Consider the following 21,539-nt stretch of genomic DNA (forward strand, 5'->3'; position numbering starts at 1 on the left):
AGTGATACAAACCAAATAATGTCAGTTTAATGTAGTTTCAGTGTCTGTCTGACACCTCCTATTGTAATTCAACCATCTAATCATTCCTTTTTATTAAGTGTGAATGTGATTTCACACTTCTACCTGGTCAGGTAGCTTTCTTATTATTTAACAGCTAAGTACTCGATAATGATTCTTGCTGTTTGGTGGGAATCTCTGGGGAAGTAGAAATGGTCCAAGGCCAGCTATAATAAAAATAAGGTAAATTATGTTCAAACTAAAACTTCAGATGCCACTGTGAGAATGGTACTGTCATGGTCTAAAATTCACTCATGAAACATCACCAAGGTGTGAAATGATTAACAAAATAAAAGAGAATTAATCATTAGTCATATCCCCGTAAACTCCTTCTGCTCATCTCTACTTGCTAAGGTGGCCTGTTAAAAAAAATTTTAATAACCCGTCTAATTCAAACCTTGGTGTCTCCTTAATCTCTGTTCCAAGACCCAATGAGAGCTATCATGATTTACCCCACTTTGTTTTTTTCCTTATGCTATACATAACAATAGCATTTTTATAAATAGGTGAAGTGGGTGGGAAGGAAATAAGTAAGCACAGGAGTCTACCTATATGCTATTGTGATGTCACAGACTATAAAACATCGAACGTAGGCAGAGTAATTGTTTGGCATACTAGAAGGGAGATAATAAAAGCACTTCCACTATAAAGAAAATTAAATGTGAAGAAAAGGAGAAAAAAAAGACCGATGGCAGTTTGAGTGTAGTGTATTTGTTTTTCGTTTTCCTTAACATACTGTGCCAAGTTTTGTACTCTTTCTGTTTCCAATTTTGCTTTCGGTGAAGGCTTCTTGAGTATCAGCAATCCCACACATAAACATTTATCGTTCTATCCATTAAGACTTAAGGTTTTAGATTTTCAACTATGAGGGAGAACTCAGCCAAAGATGCTTGAAAGATAAATACGTTTAATTAGGGGCCGAGGATGATCATTAAAGGAAGTCTGACTGCTGCAGAAGTCATTAACAATCTTAAATGAAATTTTTATTTTTATGATAGCCATTTACATGTATAATAAGAGCCAATGATTCTTGGGAGCAGTGTGACAGAAACAGAGTGTGGCGAGAACTCATGTAAGACATACTATTTAAATGAGCTGGTGTTAGCTATTCATATTTGTTAATGAACTAGATATGCAGAGCTATAAGAATGAATGTTCTGATGCTTTAAATTTTAATATCTAGAAATCAAGGGTAAGGACCAATTACTAGAATTTCCACCCTTAAAGGAATAATTAATAACGATATAACAAATGGACAGCTCCAAACTTCTGGGAAAAAAAGTTTAATTTTAAAAAATTAAGATCAATAATTGAAAAACAGCCAAAACAGTCATGTCAAGCTGTAGTGGTCTGTGATCATGGCAGCTTTTTGTGTTGGTCATGGATCATAATTCTGAATGTTTTAATATACAATCATCCATATGAATGCATTAGAGACTCTATTATCACCTGTAGTTAATGGTGCCTGTGATACAAATGAACAGGCTGTTCTTTGCTCTTACCTTTATGGTAAATAAACTAGCATTCTGGAGTCACAATAATTAAATAAAATGTAAATCCCTAATCTCATTTGGCTACTTGGACCAAGAAAGTTACCCGGCTATTACCTGTCTGGTTCTAATGATTAGTAATGATTTATTGTTCTTTTTTTTTATTGTTCCAAAAGTGCTCTGATGTGGTGCCTTGATGTCTAATGAAAAGAAATTGGTCTTAAAAAGCTACTCATTGTTTATCCTGCCTCTTAGATAACACATTTTTCTTCTGATAAAATATTTTTCTTATTTATTGTTCAAAACACACAATATAGACAATAACTCTAATTCGGGTGCTGTTTTATTTAGTAGTGTTTTATCCCTGGTGCCTGCCTGTCTACCACCATACCTCAGCACATAGCTTGACTCTGAGATAAGCCCCCTCTCCTGTGCTCTCTCTCCCCTGCTTTCTGTCGTTTGTCTGCAGGATGCAGGTTTTCCACTGAAGAACGCAGTGGAGTTCTTACTGTGCCTTTCCGGTTCCAGCACAATCAAAGTTTTGTGTTTAGAATTGTCCTTGACATTCTTTCGTCCCACAATGGGGTGGACACAGCGTGCTGGAAACCATGACATCATTATCATTGACACAGACTTAAATAAATCACCTGCATCTGGCCTCTCTCTGCTTATTCAAGGATTCTTCATCTTGTGGCAGAAAGTGCTCTTTATTTTCACAAACCTTCATCCCAAGGGTGACTAGAAGATGCAAACTTTTACAAGTGCTTTAAAAACAAATGTACTATGTGGTTTTAGATGCAGTATGCTGAGTAATAGATGTCTTGGAAAATGTTTAAGGTTAGGCGTGAGGCAGAAAGACAGCCACGGGTGCCTTTTATTCAGAGGGGATACTCCTAACCTACATGATGATGTCCTTCTGAATATGGATTCCTGTGAAGCTTAATTAAATAGGCATATAAATAGCATTTCAAATACATACTTGAAAGGGCTTAGTGTTTCATTTTAATAAATTGAGCTTGATGTTCAAAAAACAAAAAGCTTGATGCTCAGTAAATTGAAGCAGAGTACATTCTGGGTAAAAATGACACCATCTCAGTTGCACAATCTTTGGTAAAAGAGGGTTGTAGCTAAAGTATTACTACAGAACGCAGGACACACTAAGTGCCAACTACACATGTGAATATGCAACATTTAATCATTTGGGAAGCAACCACCCCCTGTAACTTCTCTTTACTTTTTCATAAGAAAATGACAATGAGGAAGGAAGTGCAGCAGAAATCTTGAACATTACCACTATTATGCAAAAAAAAAAAAAAAAAATGCTGTTAACTGTTTTCCCCTTAGTGACTTGATCTCTCAGATGGAAAACTTATGATTCTTCTGATTCTTGGCTACCAGAAATCACATGAGAGGAGCGAGGAAGAAAGACACAAAAGTTATATTTATATCTAGTACTGAACTTCTCAGAAATACCTTAATTTAATTCCTTGCAGAGACTAATAAAAATATCAGATGAAGGAGCCTCTCAACCAATCAATTATGACAATTGACAATACAATATTGCTATATATTGAACGCCTAAATGTTTTATGCAAAATGTCCCTGTGAAAATGTTTCTTAAATAAGAAAGAAGTCCAGGGCCAAGACTGATTTAAAGTGGTCATAGAATTTAAACAAATATCATTCAAATTATCTGACCAGTATTATGCCCAGGGGCATTATATTAGCCTAATTTATATATGTGTATTTTACCTTAAGAGGCTCATGATTTTTCAATTCTGATCCCATGAACAGATATGCTGCAGGATACTACTTGTAAAACATATATTTTAATTTTGCTGTAACATTTGCTAGAATCTGTTTTTCTACCAAATAATTATGACTGAAATGTGATAAGCAAAAATGGTCAGGATAAATTTGGGAATTCACAGAGTCCTATTTATAAAGTTTCTCTTGTTTGAAACAAACTGATTATCACAGAGAGATATTTATCCTGGATCGTGTTTGATTCTCATTAGTATTGTTATTGTAAAATTACAATTTTTAAAATTCCATGTTAAATTTACTTACTTGCAGGATTTTTAACTGTTAGCTGTCCTTCTCTGCCCTCACATATTCTTTAGTTTGATAACAGAAAATTCGAGAGTTCTACTTTCTAGACTCTTCCAATTAAAGATATTACAATTTTAGAAAATGACCTTCTATCATTTATAAATCTTCAACTTCAGTGTAACATATTTTCATCAGAACATTGAGCTGTTCTTATACCTATATGTTTTTCCTCAAAAATGACTATGATTCCCTACTGGGGAATAAATGGTAAGTAATAAAGCTATTTACGGAGTGGTAAGGAAAGGAATAAAGAAAATATGTTTTAGAAGTTTATATAAAACAGTGAAACAGGTGTTTTCAGTACCTCTGGCATGCTTTTTTATAAACTGGGCATTTAAAGCTCTGGTATGTAGAATTAGGTTTTTTTTTAAATTTTGCTTGCATAGATTAGCACCATCATAGCTACTTCAAGGAGAGGAAAAAAACATGAAAATAAAATAAAAAATTCTGACTTGCCTCTGGCCATCCAGCATTACCAGAGCTATAGCAGCCAGCGTGCCTTTTTGTCAGGGCAAATACTTAGTTGCTTTCGACTCTTATTGAAAAAATAATATCTTTCCCCCTGTTTGTCACTAGAACTGCCACCAGAAGAAAAGCCCTTCGTTTGCCCCAAATAAGCACCTCTGTTTTTCACAGCTTGCAGTAATGCTTAAAGTAAATAAGTTCTTGTGCAGCTAGCACTATTGGATTCATTCAATTGCCTGAACAAAGCTATTGTTTAGAGGTTTACAACAAGCCTTTTCTCTGTTTCCTTGAAAAGAATCTTCCTTGTTCCTGTGGTTGGCATGCTTAGTATAGTAAGCTTTTCTACAATTTTCAAATGCTAAAGATAATTTTCCCCCACAGAAGAAATGAAGGAAGACTATGACACTATGGGGCCGGAAGCCACGATCCAGACCACAGTTAACAATGGTACAGGTAAGGAAGTTTCCACGCCAAGGTCATGCTTGTCCTAGACCATGAGGACTCAGTGAGTCAGGAGCAGGAGCACTGCCCCATCCGTTTGTATGTCCATGACTTAACAATTAAGTCAGACTTTACAAGGCTCTTGATTGTTTCAAATTAGAATTCTCCAGTTTGATATTTTATTCAGCAAATATATCTTTTATTCTTAAATCCTTAATTTGCCTGTGAAAGTTGAGAAAACTGGACTGGATTAAAAAAAAAACTTTTCGAAGCATTCGTTAGGCAAACTTTTGATAGTAATTTTTTTTTTTAAAGATTGCTTGAATATAATTTGAAAATTGTACTATAATAGGCTCATCAGTAAAGAATCTGCCTGTAATGCAGGAGACATGTGGGTTCGATTCCTGGGTCAGGAAGATCCCCTGGAGGAGGAAATAGCAACCAGCTCCAGTATTTGTGCCGGGGAAATATCCCAGTCCCTGGGGTCATAAAGGGTTGGACATGACTGAGCACTTCCAGTCACCACTAATATTAGTCATTGAGATTCAAATGAGATGGTGTAGTTTAGATTATAAAATGTTTTTATAGAAAGGCAAACCAAAATTCTGTGAGCATTCCTCATAAAACTTGATCATCTGAGTTCCTTTTTATTCTTTCTCCATTTTATTTCTCGGTACCTTCTAGTTCCCCTAAATAATATTTTCCAGGCTAAGTTTTATAGAGAATTGTAAATTTCTCTTCTTTTTGATGAAGTTAAAAAATTGCCGCAGGAAGGTAGTAGGTAGTGCTTTGTTTTGTTCGGCTACTGCTCTAGAATAGAGTTTCAGGACAATTGTGACATTTCGTGTTCTTTCCCCAAAACTGAACAGCATCTCCTCTCACACCCTCTCACGCCACTAGTGCAAATTTATGCTGACTCACTATGTTTATCTCTTTTTTCCTAGATAAGGCTAAGTATTTTTGGTGTTTCAAACAATCCCTCATACTACCATGGCAAATATTATCGTAGTGCCCAGGATAAGGTTATCATCTAAAAAAAAAGAAAAAAAAAATCACATAGCTATTTCCACTCAACTCACCAATGGAAAAAAAGTCACAGTTTTACGAAGCTTTAGAAATGTAAATAATTAAGATATTCATATCTCCCTTATGTTGAAACACATCACAATAGACGGTTCATGCTGTGCTTCTATTTAGAATGCTCTTATTAATAACTTACCAGGCACTAATTTGCATTCGTAGATGAAAAATAAGAGAAATAATAATTTTTTAAAGACGATTGTAAATTTTCCTTCATTTGAATAATGTCGATATGAGGTACAAAACTGAAACTGTACAATACGGGATTATGGAACAGGTATAGAATTAGGAACCTACAATCATAATTTCTAGCTACACCTCTGGCAATAACTAGACTGTGACCTTGGGCAGGTCACTTACCCTTCTCGGTTTCCACATCTGAAAAATGAATAGGTTACATCGGTTGCTTGTTAAGAATATTTCTAGTTTTAATATTCTGTGTTGCAGTGGTACCATTACCATGTAAACTAGAAACTAGACAAAATAGCTTCATATTAAAGCATAACAATAAAGAGATACTTTCTATAATGTCCCAACTCATGGGATCAAAAATGGCTTTATCTTCCTGTTAAAGACAAATGTTAAATTTCAACCTCAAGCATAAATAAACTCTAATTTCATTAACTTTATAGGTGTTTAAAGTGTCACTAAAGTAAATTTAGTCCACAGAATGACAGTTTACTAGCTGTTTCATTCATTTGAAGTCTAAAGTGAGGTTAATAAAAATGCTTCCTATTCAGAAGATTTAAAAATGAATTTTGAATGTTCCTTCACCTACCCTTAAGATTTCCTTTTTCCAATACTACTTACTATTACTTATAGTTCATATGTATTGTCAATAAATAAATTAATAAGTATTCATTCAGTGTCTTCTATCTGTTCACTTTTGTGTGCACATATGGCTGAGGATAGGCCAGAAGTCTTAGATGTGACTATTATTTAATTTGGAAGATGAGACTAAAGCACAAGGAAAAAATAATAAGTGATAAGTGAAAATATGTGACAAACATGCCACAAACAGTAAGAATCATAATTATTTCAAATCACAGAACTATGAGAGGTTCTATGAGGTGACTATTCAGAAAAGATTTCATGAAGAAGGTGAAATTTGGACTAAGTTCATCTTTAATAGTCATGAAGGAGTGAGGAAGGCCTTTCTAGCAGGACAGGAGCATGTGGGCCAGGGGAAGCAAATTGTAATATCTATTTAGAGCATAGTGAGAAAGAAGATTTGGCTGAATCAGGGAGTTTTAGGAGGCAATTCATGGGAAATGATCTGGACATGTAAGTTAAAAGTAAATGGAGAATGTAAAGCAACAGAGAAAAGAGTTCAGGGCATGTTAAACTACCATGATTTCTGTGAATAAAAACTAGACTTTGAGAGACCAACTGGAAATCCTTGTAGTTATTCAGGTGTGAAGCGACAAAAAAGCCTGTCCTCGGGTAGTGACGGTGGTGAAATTCGTAACCTGACTTCTTCACAACCGATAGATTTTCTGGGTAATGGAATCAAAATGGCTTCAAGATTACACATCTGCATGTTTAGAACATGGCAAATACTATTTCTAGATAAACAAGAAAGAGACCCAGTTTGGAAAAGAACTTGACCTTGTCTTTAGACAAGTATTTTCATATAAAAGTTTTATATATATATATATATATATATATATATATATGTATGTATGTATTCTTTGGAAATGAGGAATTGAAACCCAGGAAGTCAGGGTGAGAAAGATTTGAGAGCCATGCAGATATTTTCAGATGTATTTAACATCATGGGCTAAAACATTTATGATTCAGAGTGTATTTACTGAAATTGGTAGAAAGCTGACGCCAGGGCTTCTGGTGGGTTAGAAGAAAAATCAAATTCATTAAAAGAAAAAAGACTAAGAGATGGAAAAATATTAAATAGCCAGACAGCAAAGAAAGTTTGGAACATATACAATGGTCAATTGAATCAAAAGATTCAAATAACTGCAACTGAAAGAATCCTGAGCAAATAACTGGAGTTGGTAATTCGGAATTTACTGGTGATCCTCAGTTTAGAACTCTGGCCTTTTAGAGAATAAACACATATCTCTTCCCAACCATAAGTTTACTGCTTCTTATCCTTAGCATCATTTTGGATACTAAAACATGTAGAATTGAAATAAGACATCTTTAATGGTTGAAGTTGCCTGTCATGGAGCATCTCTCTCTCCCCACCTAAGTCCTGCTATTGGCAGACCTTCCTCTTTAGCTATCCAACCTGTAGTGATATCTTCCTCCAATGAACTCTTATAGAACAAATCAGTTAAACTTGCTGTAGATGCTATAGAGTGTCATTACTTAATGTGCTGTTTTTTTCCAAATTAAATTGCAAACTTTGAGAACACGGATTGGTTTGAGACTACCACATTGTCTATGACAGTGCCTTAAAATTAATAGTCTCAACAAACAGGTTTTTATTAAGAATGAATATGAAATTCTTTTATATCAGGTACCATTTTTTTTTCTTTTTAAATTAAAGCAGAACAAACAGACATTGTCATAGATAAATCTTAAACAGGTTAAGCATATTTTCTGATAAAAAGTGTTGTTATTAGCTGGAGTAAGTTGTCAAGAGAAGACAAAGAAAAGGTCTCTATTATTTCTGAATATTCAACACACAAATTTCATTCCCAGCTGAAAGTAAGGAAAAGACCTCTGAATTTCCTACTCAACTGTACAAATCTATTAAATAGTAGAATTTAACCAAGTTCATATCAGTGGATAGAGTAGTCTTTTAGAATTTAAAAGTAGCTCCTTCCTAGTATAGTCTGCTGAGTTTAAAGCTGTAAGAACTAGTGGGAAGGACTTAGTGGAACTGAATCACAGAGTTTGAAAATTGAAAGTTATACCATGAAACAATTCCTTGACTGTAATTTGATAGCTGAGGAAACTGTAGGAAAAAATCCCACATAGCTAATTAATACAGATTTGGGAATAAAATCTAAATCACCTCAGTTCAGTTCAGTCGCTCAGTCGTGTCCAACTCTTTGCGACCCCATGAACCACAACACGCCAGGCCTCCCTGTCCATCACCAACTCCTGGAGTTTACCCAAACTCATGTCCATTGAGTCAGTGATGCCATCCAACCATCTCATTCTCTGTCATCCCCTTTTCCTCCTGCCTTCAATCTTTCCCAACATCAGGGTCTTTTCAAATGAGTCAGCTCTTCGCATCAGGTGGCCAAAATATTGGAGTTTCAGCTTCAACATCAGTCCTTCCAATGAACACCCAAGACTGAGTTCCTTTAGGATGGACTGGTTGGATCTCCTTGCAGTTCAAGGGACTCAAGAGTCTTCTCCAACACCAAGTTCAAAAGCATCAATTCTTCTGTGCTCAGCTTACTTTATAGTCCAAGTCTCACATCCATACATGACCACTGGAAAAACCATAGCCTTGACTAGACGGACCTTTGTTGACAAAGTAATATCTCTGTTTTTTAATATGCTGTCTAGGTTGGTCACAACTTTCCTTCCAAGGAGTAAGCATCTTTTAATTTCATGGCTGCGGTCACCATCTGCAGTGATTTTGGAGCCCAAAAAATAGTCAGCCACTCTTTGCACTGTTTCCCCATCTATTTGCCATGAAGTAATGGGACCAGATGCCATGATCTTCGTTTTCTGAATGTTGAGCTTTAAGCCAACTTTTTCTCTCTCCTCTTTCACTTTCATCAAGAGGCTCTTTAGTTCTTCTTCACTTTCTGCCATAAGGGTGGTGTCATCTGCATATCTGAGGTTATTGATATTCCTCCCGGCAATCTTGATTCCAGCTTGTGCTTCTTCCAGCCCAGCATTTCTCATGATGTACTCTGCATATAAGTTAAATAAGCAGGGTGACAATATACAGCCTTGACGTAGTCCTTTTCCTATTTGGAACCAGTCTGTTGTTCCATGTCCAGTTCTAACTGTTGCTTCCTGACCTGCATACAGGTTTCTCAAGAGGTAGGTCAAGGTGGTCTGGTATTCCCATCTCTTTCAGAATTTTCCACAGTTTATTGTGTTCCACACAGTCAAAGGCTCTGGCATAGTCAATAAAGCAGAAATAGATGTTTTTCTGGCTCTAAATCACCTAACATATCCTTTACCCTCAGAAGGTTTTTCCCCACTCTGAAGAGCTGATCGTGCTAGAAAGTATGGTATCATGTTTGACTCCTACACACTTCACTTAATTAAAGAATTTGTCAATTCCACTATCACAAATACTAGATACCACTTTTATTAATCTGCTCATTTTTTCACTCTTTTAATTTAAATTTTCACCTTTCATTTGAGCTATTATAATACCTATTTTACTAGGCTCCCTATTTTCAATACCCAATTTCTTTAATCCATTCTTCAAACAAAGTTTGAAGTTGTTTTCCAAACACAGGGCAAATGGATAACTTCCTTCCCTTCTTCAGTTCATATTCAGCCTTGTATCTCTTTGTTGCTTTCAGAATGAGTCAGCATTTCAGTTGATTCGGCACCTTCCATGATCTAACCCCATCTTGCCTTCAATACTACTTCCCAGAATATGCCCCAGCCCTGAAAGATTGTTGACCCTTTATCCTCCTTTGCCTTTGTTCATTGTTTCCCTTCTGCCTAGAAAGCCACTCATTCTTTCTTAGCCTGACAACATCACACGCATTCTTAAAGGCCATCTCCACCAGGAAGCCATCTGACCTTCTCTTTTCCAGGATTTACCACTCATCCTTTTGAGAGTTATTCTCTCTCATATTATACTTAGTCACCCGCAGATGTGTTTCTCCCCATTAGATTATAAGCTGCTTGAAAGCAGTAATGATGTGGAATTTTGGTCACTTTCTCACCACAGATCCTAGAATGGTCCTGAGTCAGAAAGAGTATGTGAAGAAATGAGAGCATGAATGACAGAAAAACAACACTTGGGCTTTTCTTTTATATTTACAGGTTGAAATAGTTTTGACACCTGTCTGAGAACATTAGACATTTTCATCTTCCTCTATTCCAATCCTGCAGATAAGGAAGATTCAGTCACATTTGGTTGGCCTCTGGCCTTCATGTGCTCTTCTATTTGGTCAGTCCACATTCTTCCTAGAATCCATTTCTCATGGTCCAAATTCCCTTCTTAGATCTTTAATAGTCCCCCAGTACCTAAAAGACAAACTCCACATTTCTTCAGATAGGCATTGAGAAGCATCACGTCTCACCAGTGTTACACTCTTGTCAGACCAAATCCCTTGGTAATGTCAAATAAGAATCACATTTATACTACATTTCAATCTCTCCCCATGCTGTCTCTTGAGACCTTAATCTCTAACTCTCTTTCCTCCGGTTATCCGAATTCTGCCTACTCTTCTGTTCTTCACAGCCATCTCACCTCCCATTTCCTTAATGTGGTCATCCTTGAACACCTCAGACCACATCAATCTCTTCCTTCTCTGAAATCCCACAGCCCTCAGGTGCACACCACTAATTTTAGCATGTTGAGTTGTTCCTCTTTATGTTGTTTGCACACATTTCACCTAGTTAATTTCATAGAGAAAAGCAATTCCTTAAGCGATAAAATAGGGATATATTAACATGGTATGTATCTCATAGGGCTGTTAAGGCAATTAAATAAACAATGTATGTATTGGCCTTAGTATGTGCCCCCCAAATATTTGCTTTAATGAAAGGATTACTCCCTGTTTGTTCCAAAGTACAGCAGCGACACATGGTATGCATCATAAACTGGTAAAATGAATGAATGAATGAACAAATGTTAGGTGGAGAAGAAATGGACTCTGAAAAGAGAAGTCAAAATAGGCAAGGACATCACATACTGCGATGAAGATTAAGTCCAGTATTTTCAGAAAGTAAAACCAGGATTTAAGTCCCTGAAGTAAGAGTAGTATGTCACTACTTTTTTACAACAAAGTTACATTAGCAGCACAGCAAAATTAATGTATTGGAAGTAGAGCATTGCAAACCCTGATTTATAGTAATAACTTTATATGTTGCATTTAATGTTTTTACACTGCTTCTAATGTTTTAAAAAATGAAAAATGTATGCTTTAACACATAAAGAATAAGTTTTTGCAACAAACGTTACATCTTTCAGATGTTAATCAAATTCAAATTCAGAATGAAATTACTATGGAGAATTCTTGAGTGTATTTTTTAAAGCTATTTTCTAAGAAGATTGGAGACATGGAAAAACTTGGGAGCATTATAAACATGAGTTTGCCTACATGTTAGTAGTAACAAGGATCTATCGTAGGTTCATGGTGATCATTAGCATTAATGTGTTTCCACGTGCATATCAAGACCTAAATAGGTCCCTGATGTTTTACTCTTTGAATGTGTGAAAGTTATATTTACTCAGACAATCTAGCACTCTAGTTATAAAGAGCTATTAATAACCACCTGCATCTTTCCTTCCTTTGCTGGGAAAAGGAAAACACCAAACATCTAGGAACTGGGTAAGGCCAATTTAGGTCTCAGTTTTTAATTTTATATAACAGAAGAAAACTGTTGTCCACAGAACTAACTGTATTGACTGTAGCTAATAGTCATTAAACATACTCTCAATATTTTAGGAATAATATATAAATGCTTTCACAGATAAAAAAAACAAAAGTTATTTTCAGATGCTCTAGATTCTAGAGTCAAATAAACTACATTTGAATTTTGTCTCTACCAATTGCTAGTTTCATGAACTTGAGTATAAAAAGCCTTCATTTCTACAATCGTACATCAGTAAAGTGGAACTAATGATTCCTTGTGTACAGAATCTGATTGTAGCAATTAAATGGTATATCATTTTTAACCAAACAAAATGGTGTATCATTTTTAAAGTACCAAGTATAATATATAACAAATATTAGGTATTCACCCTCTTTTGGTTATTTTTCTGGTTTGTTTGCATCTGAAGTAAGCTTACCCATTTTTTTTTAAGTATTTTTTATTTCTTTGGTTGTACTGAGTCTTAGTTGTGTCACATGGGATCTAGTTCCCTGACCTGGGATTGAACCCTGGCCTCCTGCACTGGGAGCCGGGACTGGTAGCCACTGAACCACCAGGGAGGTCCCACACTTACCCACTTTTATGCACTGAGAGATAAATGTACTCTGAACTATTTTCTCCCTTCACACTGGCTCCTCATTAACTTCTCTAGAATCCAAAAATACAATATTTAACAAATTTGTAATGGGAGGACTAACCAGTTGATTTTGAGAGACATAGCCATTTAAATTCCTTTGACATCTTGGAAAACTACCCAGACAAGTTGTAGGACAAATTACTTTTCACTGCACTAAAGCTGCATTTGAAGTTAAAATAGGAAGATTAAGAAGGACTAGCTTAGCTTTCTATCTCATTCATCTTTATCTAGCATCCTTTTTCTGAATGTAGAAGAGGATTTAGTAGTATTTATTATATTTGTGTATAAAGATGTTGAAAGCTGTCAAAGATTTTTCCTTCACTTGATCAGTGACTAGTATCAGAGATCATATAAAAAATATTGGCACTGATTAATAATGAGTTCATTTTAAATTCAGAATTAAACACACCTATTTTAAAAAAAGAAATCATATTTTTTTCCTTTCTATCCTAGATAATAATTAAATAATATTTGTCACTTGTTAACAACCACAAAAGTACTTCACTTCATTCTTTTTATAGTATTTGTTGTGTGCAGAATTTGAACTGAGGTTCAAGAAAGAAACAAAAGAAATAGAAGGTATAATCCTATACTTAAGAAATGCAAAATCTTATGATGCCATTAGGAAAGACAAAAATTACAATAATGTGAAGGTAAAATTTACAAATGAATAATTATGGCCTCATCAGCTGTTAAATCAGTAATCAATTTGGGAGACTCTACAAAGTGCAAAGCATTTTATTAGGTGTCATGAAACATACAGTGAGTAGTCACTTTCATTAATGACATATTCAACTGAGTAAAACAATGGTAGCTAAATAAGAAATATGTGTGTATGTACTAAAGACATGAAAATAGGGAGGTGACTTAAGAGACTGCAAATTTTAGGGAAGTTTTTTTCCAGGACAAAGGCTTGCTGAACATGCCTTTGTACAAAAGAGAGACAGGAAAAGGCTGAAATGTAAAAGAAGTTGAGGTGAAAAACGGAGTAGTTTATCAGAAGAGTTGTGAGGGAATAGCTTTAGATGGTAGCCTTGGCTGTGGGCAGAGACACATCTTTTCTAGCAATAAAATCAAAAGAAGAAGGGAGAATGATGGTAGAGAGACTTTGGTTGAATTTTAGGTAGTTGATGGAATTCACATCATAGAAGTTGCACTCTTGGAAGTAGGGAGAAAAAGAGATCATCAATTGACAGTACGGGAATGGACATAGGATTTTAGTTTGGCAAGGCAAGAATGATACAAGAACAGGGGGTAGGAATGGAAGTGACTTCCAAATTCAAGGTGAACCGAGGCAGGCAAAATCAGAGTGGGTGAAATGGCCCTAGGGACTTGTCAGGGTCTGATTATCACAATGAACTACCTGTTTCAGGAGATGAGGAGTTGAATGATGGGATGGAGCAACAGGCTGAAATCAGAGAGTGAAAGTTCCAAGTTTTGCTCAGAAAGATGGCATTGTCCCAGGGTTGGCCATACCCAGGCGTGGCGGGCCATCCCTGTGCTTGGACTAGAGAAAGTCAGAGCACCAAGCAGCCGGGATTCTGCGATTCTGCACGGTAATGAAGTTCCCCAGAATGAGAGTAATGACAGCCTGGGGTAAACATTTTCATGGGATAAGTGTCATTTCACTTGAACTGTATAGGTTGTGTCCTAAGACATGATAGTGAAAATGGATGACCTAAGACTTCAAAAAAATTACAGTTACAGACTGGAGGCTTTTTGAGGGTCAAGGTTAAGTTTGCTCTTCTCCATATTTCCTCTCAGTAGGTGCAGTGTTTATACAGCTTCGATAGTTTATAAACAGGTTGCTTTTCACATTAAAGCATGAATGAATAAACAAAGAAGTGATGAACAAATTAATAAAACAGGCACTCTGATTTGAAATGGTGGTATGAATGAAGGAGTATTTTGACCCTTCCGTGTATTGCTCTGAGCTTTAAGACAAATGAAAGCAAGAATGGCTCTGCTGGAAAGGTTTGTGAGGGATGGAATATTATCAAGAGATGACACAGTTTCATTTAATCTGAAGAAGCAGAACTCATGTAGGAGGACATCATTAAGCATGTGGGGGGGATAAACAAGTAATATGTGAAATGGGAAAGCAAAATGAACCGTGAATAAAGTGATTCTTGGTCTCTAGTCCTAAATTAAGCCTTAAGACATTTTTTTTTATTTACTAAAACCATAATAGTTAATAAAAATTCTCCTTTGCAAGATGTTTCATAAAGTTATTTTTGAACTGAGTGCCTTTTGTAACATGATTCAAATTAGGAAATATAGAAAGGAGAAAAATACAATCCCTAAGTATTAAATGGAAATTTTAAAAAAGTCTCTTAAGTGAAACATTTGAAGAAATTTCATGATGTTTTTTCCATTCTACCCCAGTAGATTTAGATACAGTCACTCAGTCAAAAAATAAAACAAGGGAGAGGATTCAAGAGGGAGGGGACATATATATACCTATGGCTGATTCATGTTGATGTATGGCAAAAACCGTCGCAATATTGTAAAGTAATTATCCTCTAATAAAAATTTTTTAAAAGTGCATAGGATTCAGAAGAGGGAGGACATGAAAAGACAAATTGAGAAAAAGAAGTTTAAAATGTCATATTTTATATTGAAGTTGGCATTTATATTGCCTTCCTCTATTAATTTTATGGTGTCATAATGTTTTGTTTAGAGCTACTTATAATGTCAGAGCAATCTTTTCAGCATCTAAGACCCATTCAGATTATATCCAATCAGGCATGAATAAAAACTAAAAAGGTGGAGTTGTCTCTCTTTCTCTCTCTCTCTCTCATATTGACTCATTATGCTGTAGTCCAAAGAGTAATGGGTTGAGTTAGGACACATGAATTCTCTACCCAGCTCTTCTAGAAAGTATTTATGTAACTTTCTACAAATCATTAGCTTCACTATACCTTCCTTTTATCTGTTAAGTGAGGGCATTAGACTAGAAATTTTGGACTCCACCCACCCTATCATTTCTTCTAATGAGACTTTACTGGGAAGAATGAATTAAAAAAGGAAAATCATGGGCTGTGCAAGTTGCCGCTGGATGGGGAGGTTCTCAGTGCTCCTGCCTCATGATTCTAGATCCGAGTCTGGGGTCCTGGATGTGGTGCCTGCAGGCAAACGGGCCTGTGCTCGGAAAGGCCTCAGCCTTGGCTTGATACTGTACTGCTGCTGCCATTTGGGGCTTCCCAGGTGACTCAGTGGTAAGGACTCTAGCCGCCGTTTTGCACTGAGCCCCCACATTATATAGCCAGTCCTGCTTATACCTCACAAAATATGTTAAGATAATCTGTGAGTATGAGCAGGATGGGAAGGGGAGGGATCAGGGATTCTCTGCCTGAAGTACCGCATAGAAACACAAATTCTGTTCAGGTGTACAAGATCTTTTGCAGGGATCTCAGAAGCAATTGAATCCCAGGCGAAGAGCTAGACCTAGATTTAAACTCTTGTTTGAGCAAGATCGGAGAAGGCAATGGCACCCCACTCTAGTACTCTTGCCTGGAAAATCCCATGGACGGAGGAGCCTGGTAGACTGCAGTCCATGGGGTCGCGAAGTGAAAGTGAAAGCCACTCAATCATGTCCGCCTCTTTGCAGTCCCATGGACTATACAGTATACAGTCCATGGAATTCCCCAGGCCAAAATACTGGAGTGGGTAGCCATTCCCTTCTTCAGGGGATCTTCCCTATCCAGGGATCAAACTGGAGTCTCCCACATTGCAGGCAGATTCTTTACTGTCTGAATCACCAGGGAAGCCCAGTGCCCCCCAAATTATAATCAGAGTGATAAGGTTAGCAGGCTGCAATGGGTTAGGCTTCTTGCAGCATAAATTGTGTGTGTCATATCTTTAGCATAGAAGACAGTGGAGAAAAGAGAATGTTTTTGTACCTTTTTATCTTCTTGCTTTATAACTTTCCATTCCTCTTGTATCTCTTAATTGGAGTTCAGTTAAAACCTTTAAATTACCTCGGTTTCTTCTGGGGGCTTCTCTGATAGCTCAGTTGGTAAAAAATAAAATCTGCCTGCAATGCAGGAGACCTCAGTTCCATTCATTCTTGGATTGGAAAGATCCACTGGAGAAGGGACAGGCTACCACTCCAGTATTCTTGGGCTTCCCTTGTGGCTCAGCTGGTAAAGAATCCGCCCACAATGCGGAAGACCTGGGTTTGATCTCTGGATTAGGAAGATCCCCTGGAGAAGGGAAAGGCTACCTACTCCAGTATTCTGGCCTGGAGTGTCCCTTTATGGGACACCTGGAGAAGGGAAAGGCTATCCACTCCAATATTCTGGCCTGGAGAATTCCATGGACTCTATGTCCATGCGCTTGCAAAGAATGGGACATGACTGAGTGGCTTTCACTTTCACTTGGGTTAAATAGTTCTTGGCCAGAGCTGAGTGAAATGTATAGTGTTAACCAACTGTGTAACAGTGAATTTACCAGTTTATCAGACAATTCATTTACCTAAATACTTAACAAGGAGAGAGTCCTGCTGTTCTAAAGCATGTCATTTTCTTCTTGTGTATAATATTGGTCACAGTTTTATAGGTTGGGAGAATTTCATCCTCTAGTCAGATCTGTCATGCAAATTATCATTAAAAATTTTTTTCTAGTTAATTTCATACAATGAGTTTTTAAAAGAAAGCTGAGGAAGACATAGATTCTGAGGCAAGAAAAAGAGAAATAGCACTTGGCAGGTTAGACAGAAGGGTCATTTTCAGACTGTAACCTGTGTACATCAGGAAGAACCTGTCACTTCCTGGTGAATGAATGCTGCAGTTTTATAAGCTTTGTTTGCGATTAGGAGCATCTATCTCCACTTCACAGCAAGAGTCCCCACAAGAAAGAACAGATATCCCAAGCTTCTTGAGTGCCTCCTTCATTCATTCAGCACTATTTAATAAGCACTGTTTCATTTGTGATGTTGTCTGTGGTTTCCAGGCGCCTCCAAAATATGTTTCCTTAATCTGTGTATGTGGGTCCTCCATCAGAACTGTGTTCCTTTGAGTTTGTAATTGAAAACAATACAGATAAAACTCTCTAAGCCTAGGCAGTGAATAAAAAGCAAATTGATTAGGGCAAAGAATTAATTGAAATGATGCAATTCTGAAACTTTGAGGATTCCCTAGAAAGCATATACTGGCTCATTTTATAGATGAAGATATTGAGATTAAAAAACATAAGTAGCTGAGTCAAAATGAATAAGTTAATTATTTTAAACAGGGTCTAATCTTTCAATTCGGGGAAGGCAATGGCAACCCACTCCAGTGTTCTTGCCTGGCAAATCCCATGGACAGAGGAGCCTGGTGGGCTGCAGTCCATGGGGTCACTAGGAGTCGGACACGACTGAGCGATTTCACTTTCACTTTCCACTTTCATGTATTGGAGAAGGAAATGGGAACCCACTCCAGTATTCTTGCCTGGAGAATCCCAGGGACGGGGGAGCCTGGTGGGCTGCCGTCTATGGGGTCACACAGAGTTGGACCCGACTGAAATGACTTAGCAGCAGCAGCAGCAGCAGTCTTTCAATTACTGAGTATTAGCTGTGTGCCTGGCACTGTCCCCCATGCTAGAATGCATCCACACGTGCTCAGTTGTGTCTGACTCTGCGACCCCACCAAGCTCCTCTGTCCATGAAATTTTCCAAGCAAGAATACTGGAGCAGGTTGCCATTTCCTACTCCAGGGGATCTTCCTGACCCAACAATCTCTTGCACCTCCTGCACTGGCAGACAGATTCTTTACCACTGCACCACCTGGGAAACCCAGGCATTGGGATACAAAGGTGAATAAGACCCTCTGTGCCTCTATTAGCTCGTGGGCATGTAAAGGAAAGATTATCATGTATGGGAAAAATTCAACAATTGAGACATGCAGATGATATTCTGTAGAAGGAGGGCATGAGCTCAGATTGAGATTGGCAGAAAGGCTCCTTGGCATAGAATTAATTCTGTGTTGTTTCCCAAACCATGTTACTGAATACCTTACTTAACCAGGGGAGGCAGAGAACTGAATTCCTAGAGTAATAATTCTTAAACTAGGCGTGTATCAGAATCCCCAGAAGGGCTTATTAAAACACAGATGGCTGATTCCTGTCTGTCTGGGGGTGGACCCCAAGAATTTACATTTTGAACAAGTTCCCAAGTGATACTGATGCTGCCGACCTGGGGACCACATTTTGAAACCACTGTGCTGGAACATCCTTAAGTGTCTCTACTGAAAGCATATGGAAGAGCACTGACTTACTGGGCAAAAATACCATCCTTCATAAAGCTGTCTAAAATGTAATAAAATAGTTTGAGTCTTTTCGGTAATAAAGCAATTCCAAAATTTTAGATTTCACAGGTATATGAAAGATAAACACATATTATCTAACTTGGGGATTTTTGTTTTAAAGGAGTGGTCTTCATACGAATACATAGCCACCAAAACTACTAAAGGATTTGTAGTCTCTAAATCTGGATATTCATGATGCCCTAAGTAAGAAAAAAGAACAAAAAACACCTCACTTTAAAATTAGACACTGTCCCCAGTTGGGCTGCTTCCTGCTGTTGGGGGAGGTATTTGATTCTGCAGAATACTACAGAGTCCCATCCCCTCGGAAATTTCTCTCCTGAAGCTCTTATACATGGGGAACACTCATTGGCATCTGAACATGTGTTGGCAGGAGAAAGCCATGTCAGAGAAGGCATGGAGAGACCGGTCCAGACACTGTAGTAATTCGCAAGAAGAGAAGAAAGCTTTGTCACTTTTGACAAGACTTTTCTGGCTTTACACACACCTCTGTAGCAGCTGGAGGCTCTGTTGGGCAGCTTGTGTGGCTATATAATGAGAATAACATCATCTTCCTCAAGGTTGCTTGTAGATATTTGGTGCCAGTGTGCATTCTGGAAGCCTTCTGCAGAAAGTCATGCATCCATTTTTAATGATAAAATATGTATCCTACATTAATTAGTCAACTTTAAACAAAGTAGCCATGAGAATTTATATTCAACAAATGTGAATATGGGCTTTCTTTAAACTAAAAAATTCAATACAAATGACTAAATCAAAATAATTTTCTGTGTTTTCCTACCATTCAAAATGTTGTTTAAAGAGAGCTTATTTTTCAAAAAGGTGACAGATATAGTTATCTAGATTCAGGTCCCTTTGCCTTGACATTTGAAGTGAGTAAAAGCAGATATTATAAATACGTAATTTCTGTTTTATACTAAGGAAGTGTGTATGTTTGTATTTGTTTTCCTCTGATACACATTTATGTATTTATATCTCTATATTGCAGAATCACACTCACTTTATGTACTTGTCTCTAAAAAGGAGAATCACAGAGTAGAAAAGCAGTTCTCAGTCACCATCACTGTGTTCTATCCCTATACACACGCTCTGGTACTAGTAGGCACTCAATAAACAGTTACTAAACAAAGGGATGGATGAATGATTCTACTCAGTTTTTTAATAGGTACTTGCTTCAGCTCTTTTAGACCCCCCCAAAGAATTTTCTTTTCCAAAAGAATTATTCATTCATTTTGATAGTTATTAAAATGGCTTAGCATAATATTCAAATATATTTCTTCAATTTCTTAATGAATGTGAAATCATGCTGGGTTATAGACCAGCGTTAATAGAGCTCCTGTCTTCCTACATGAACACATGCTTGTAACAAAGAAAGAAAGTACATGGTGAGAGAATAAAAGTAAACAGAAAGAAACAGAAAAAGGAGATGGAACAAGTATCAAGGTCTCATTATAAGTTAACCGCTTGTAAGCATATTAAGAATCTTAGGAGTTCTCTGGTGCTCCAGTGGTTAAGACTATGCTTCCAATGCAGGGGGCACAGGTTCAATCCCTGGTCAGGGAACTAAGATTCCACATGCCGTGGGGTATGGCTATAAAAAATAAAATAAGACTAATAAAAATAATTTTAGGAAAAGAAATATTTTAAAAAGAGTATTAAGAATCTTTAAGAAATATTTATGAGGGGAACAGGAGTTGAATGATTTATTAAAGAGACCAATAAATATCTTTTTATTTAGAGATTTAATTTCAAGAGGTTAATTGCTTGTTTTTAGACAGTAATTTGAAAAGTCAGTCCATGTTGGTATTTATCATCTATCAAAAATATTAATATCTAAGATAGACATAGGGTTTTTATGAAAGCATTATTAATTAACAACATTAGTAAGAGTGACCAACATATTTACAAGAAATTTGAGCTTTTCTGACTTAAAGGGACTTAGAAAGTTACCCTAACAATATTAAAACACATTTGGCTATGAGGAAACATTTTTAATTAATGAAGTTCTTTTTTTGGACAGAGGAAAGTTTACCAGACCTTAGGGAAGGCTGAGATATTTGCAAGACATCAGGGTAAATTTTAGGACTAAATGCAAAATCTCTGGAGAGGTATAGGAAGAAATTACTTGAGGTTTCTTGTGAATTTTTGCTATGGCTTGATCATAAATACCATGCAAATATCCTTTGTCAGTGTGTTTTGGCAGTTCTTCCAAGGAGATCGAGGAGTGAAGAGGATTATAGAAAAACAGAAAGGAAAATGAGGTTGATTTTAGACTAGAAAAATGCAGTGAGGAATTTTATAACTTTCTAGCAAATTTTCTACCTCATCTCTTGATTCTGCTATGCAGTATTACAAAATCTTTGTAAAAAGCAAAAATGCAGACTTCCAAATAGAATCAAAATATTTTCTTTCCCAACAATTTTGAGAGTATCCAAAATTTAATTCCATCATTCATTCTAG

General features: G+C 36.7%; 1 protein-coding gene across 5 annotated transcripts in view; it reads left to right on the forward strand.

Annotated features, from left to right (window-relative positions):
- Positions 1-21,539, forward strand: part of ZEB2 (zinc finger E-box binding homeobox 2) — a 132,548-nt gene that overhangs the window by 90,078 nt on the left and 20,931 nt on the right. For 4 of the 5 annotated variants that reach the window (XM_027964981.3, XM_042243916.2, XM_060410055.1 and 1 more), the window contains one exon: positions 4,506-4,577. The exons of the other annotated variant lie outside the window; for it this stretch is intronic. In XM_027964981.3, coding sequence (XP_027820782.1) covers positions 4,506-4,577 — 72 coding nt within the window. The remainder of the gene's footprint in view (positions 1-4,505; positions 4,578-21,539) is intronic. 5 annotated transcript variants of the gene reach the window in all.

The sequence above is a fragment of the Ovis aries genome, chromosome 2 (genome assembly GCF_016772045.2).
Source record: "Ovis aries strain OAR_USU_Benz2616 breed Rambouillet chromosome 2, ARS-UI_Ramb_v3.0, whole genome shotgun sequence".
Taxonomy (NCBI): domain Eukaryota; kingdom Metazoa; phylum Chordata; class Mammalia; order Artiodactyla; family Bovidae; genus Ovis; species Ovis aries.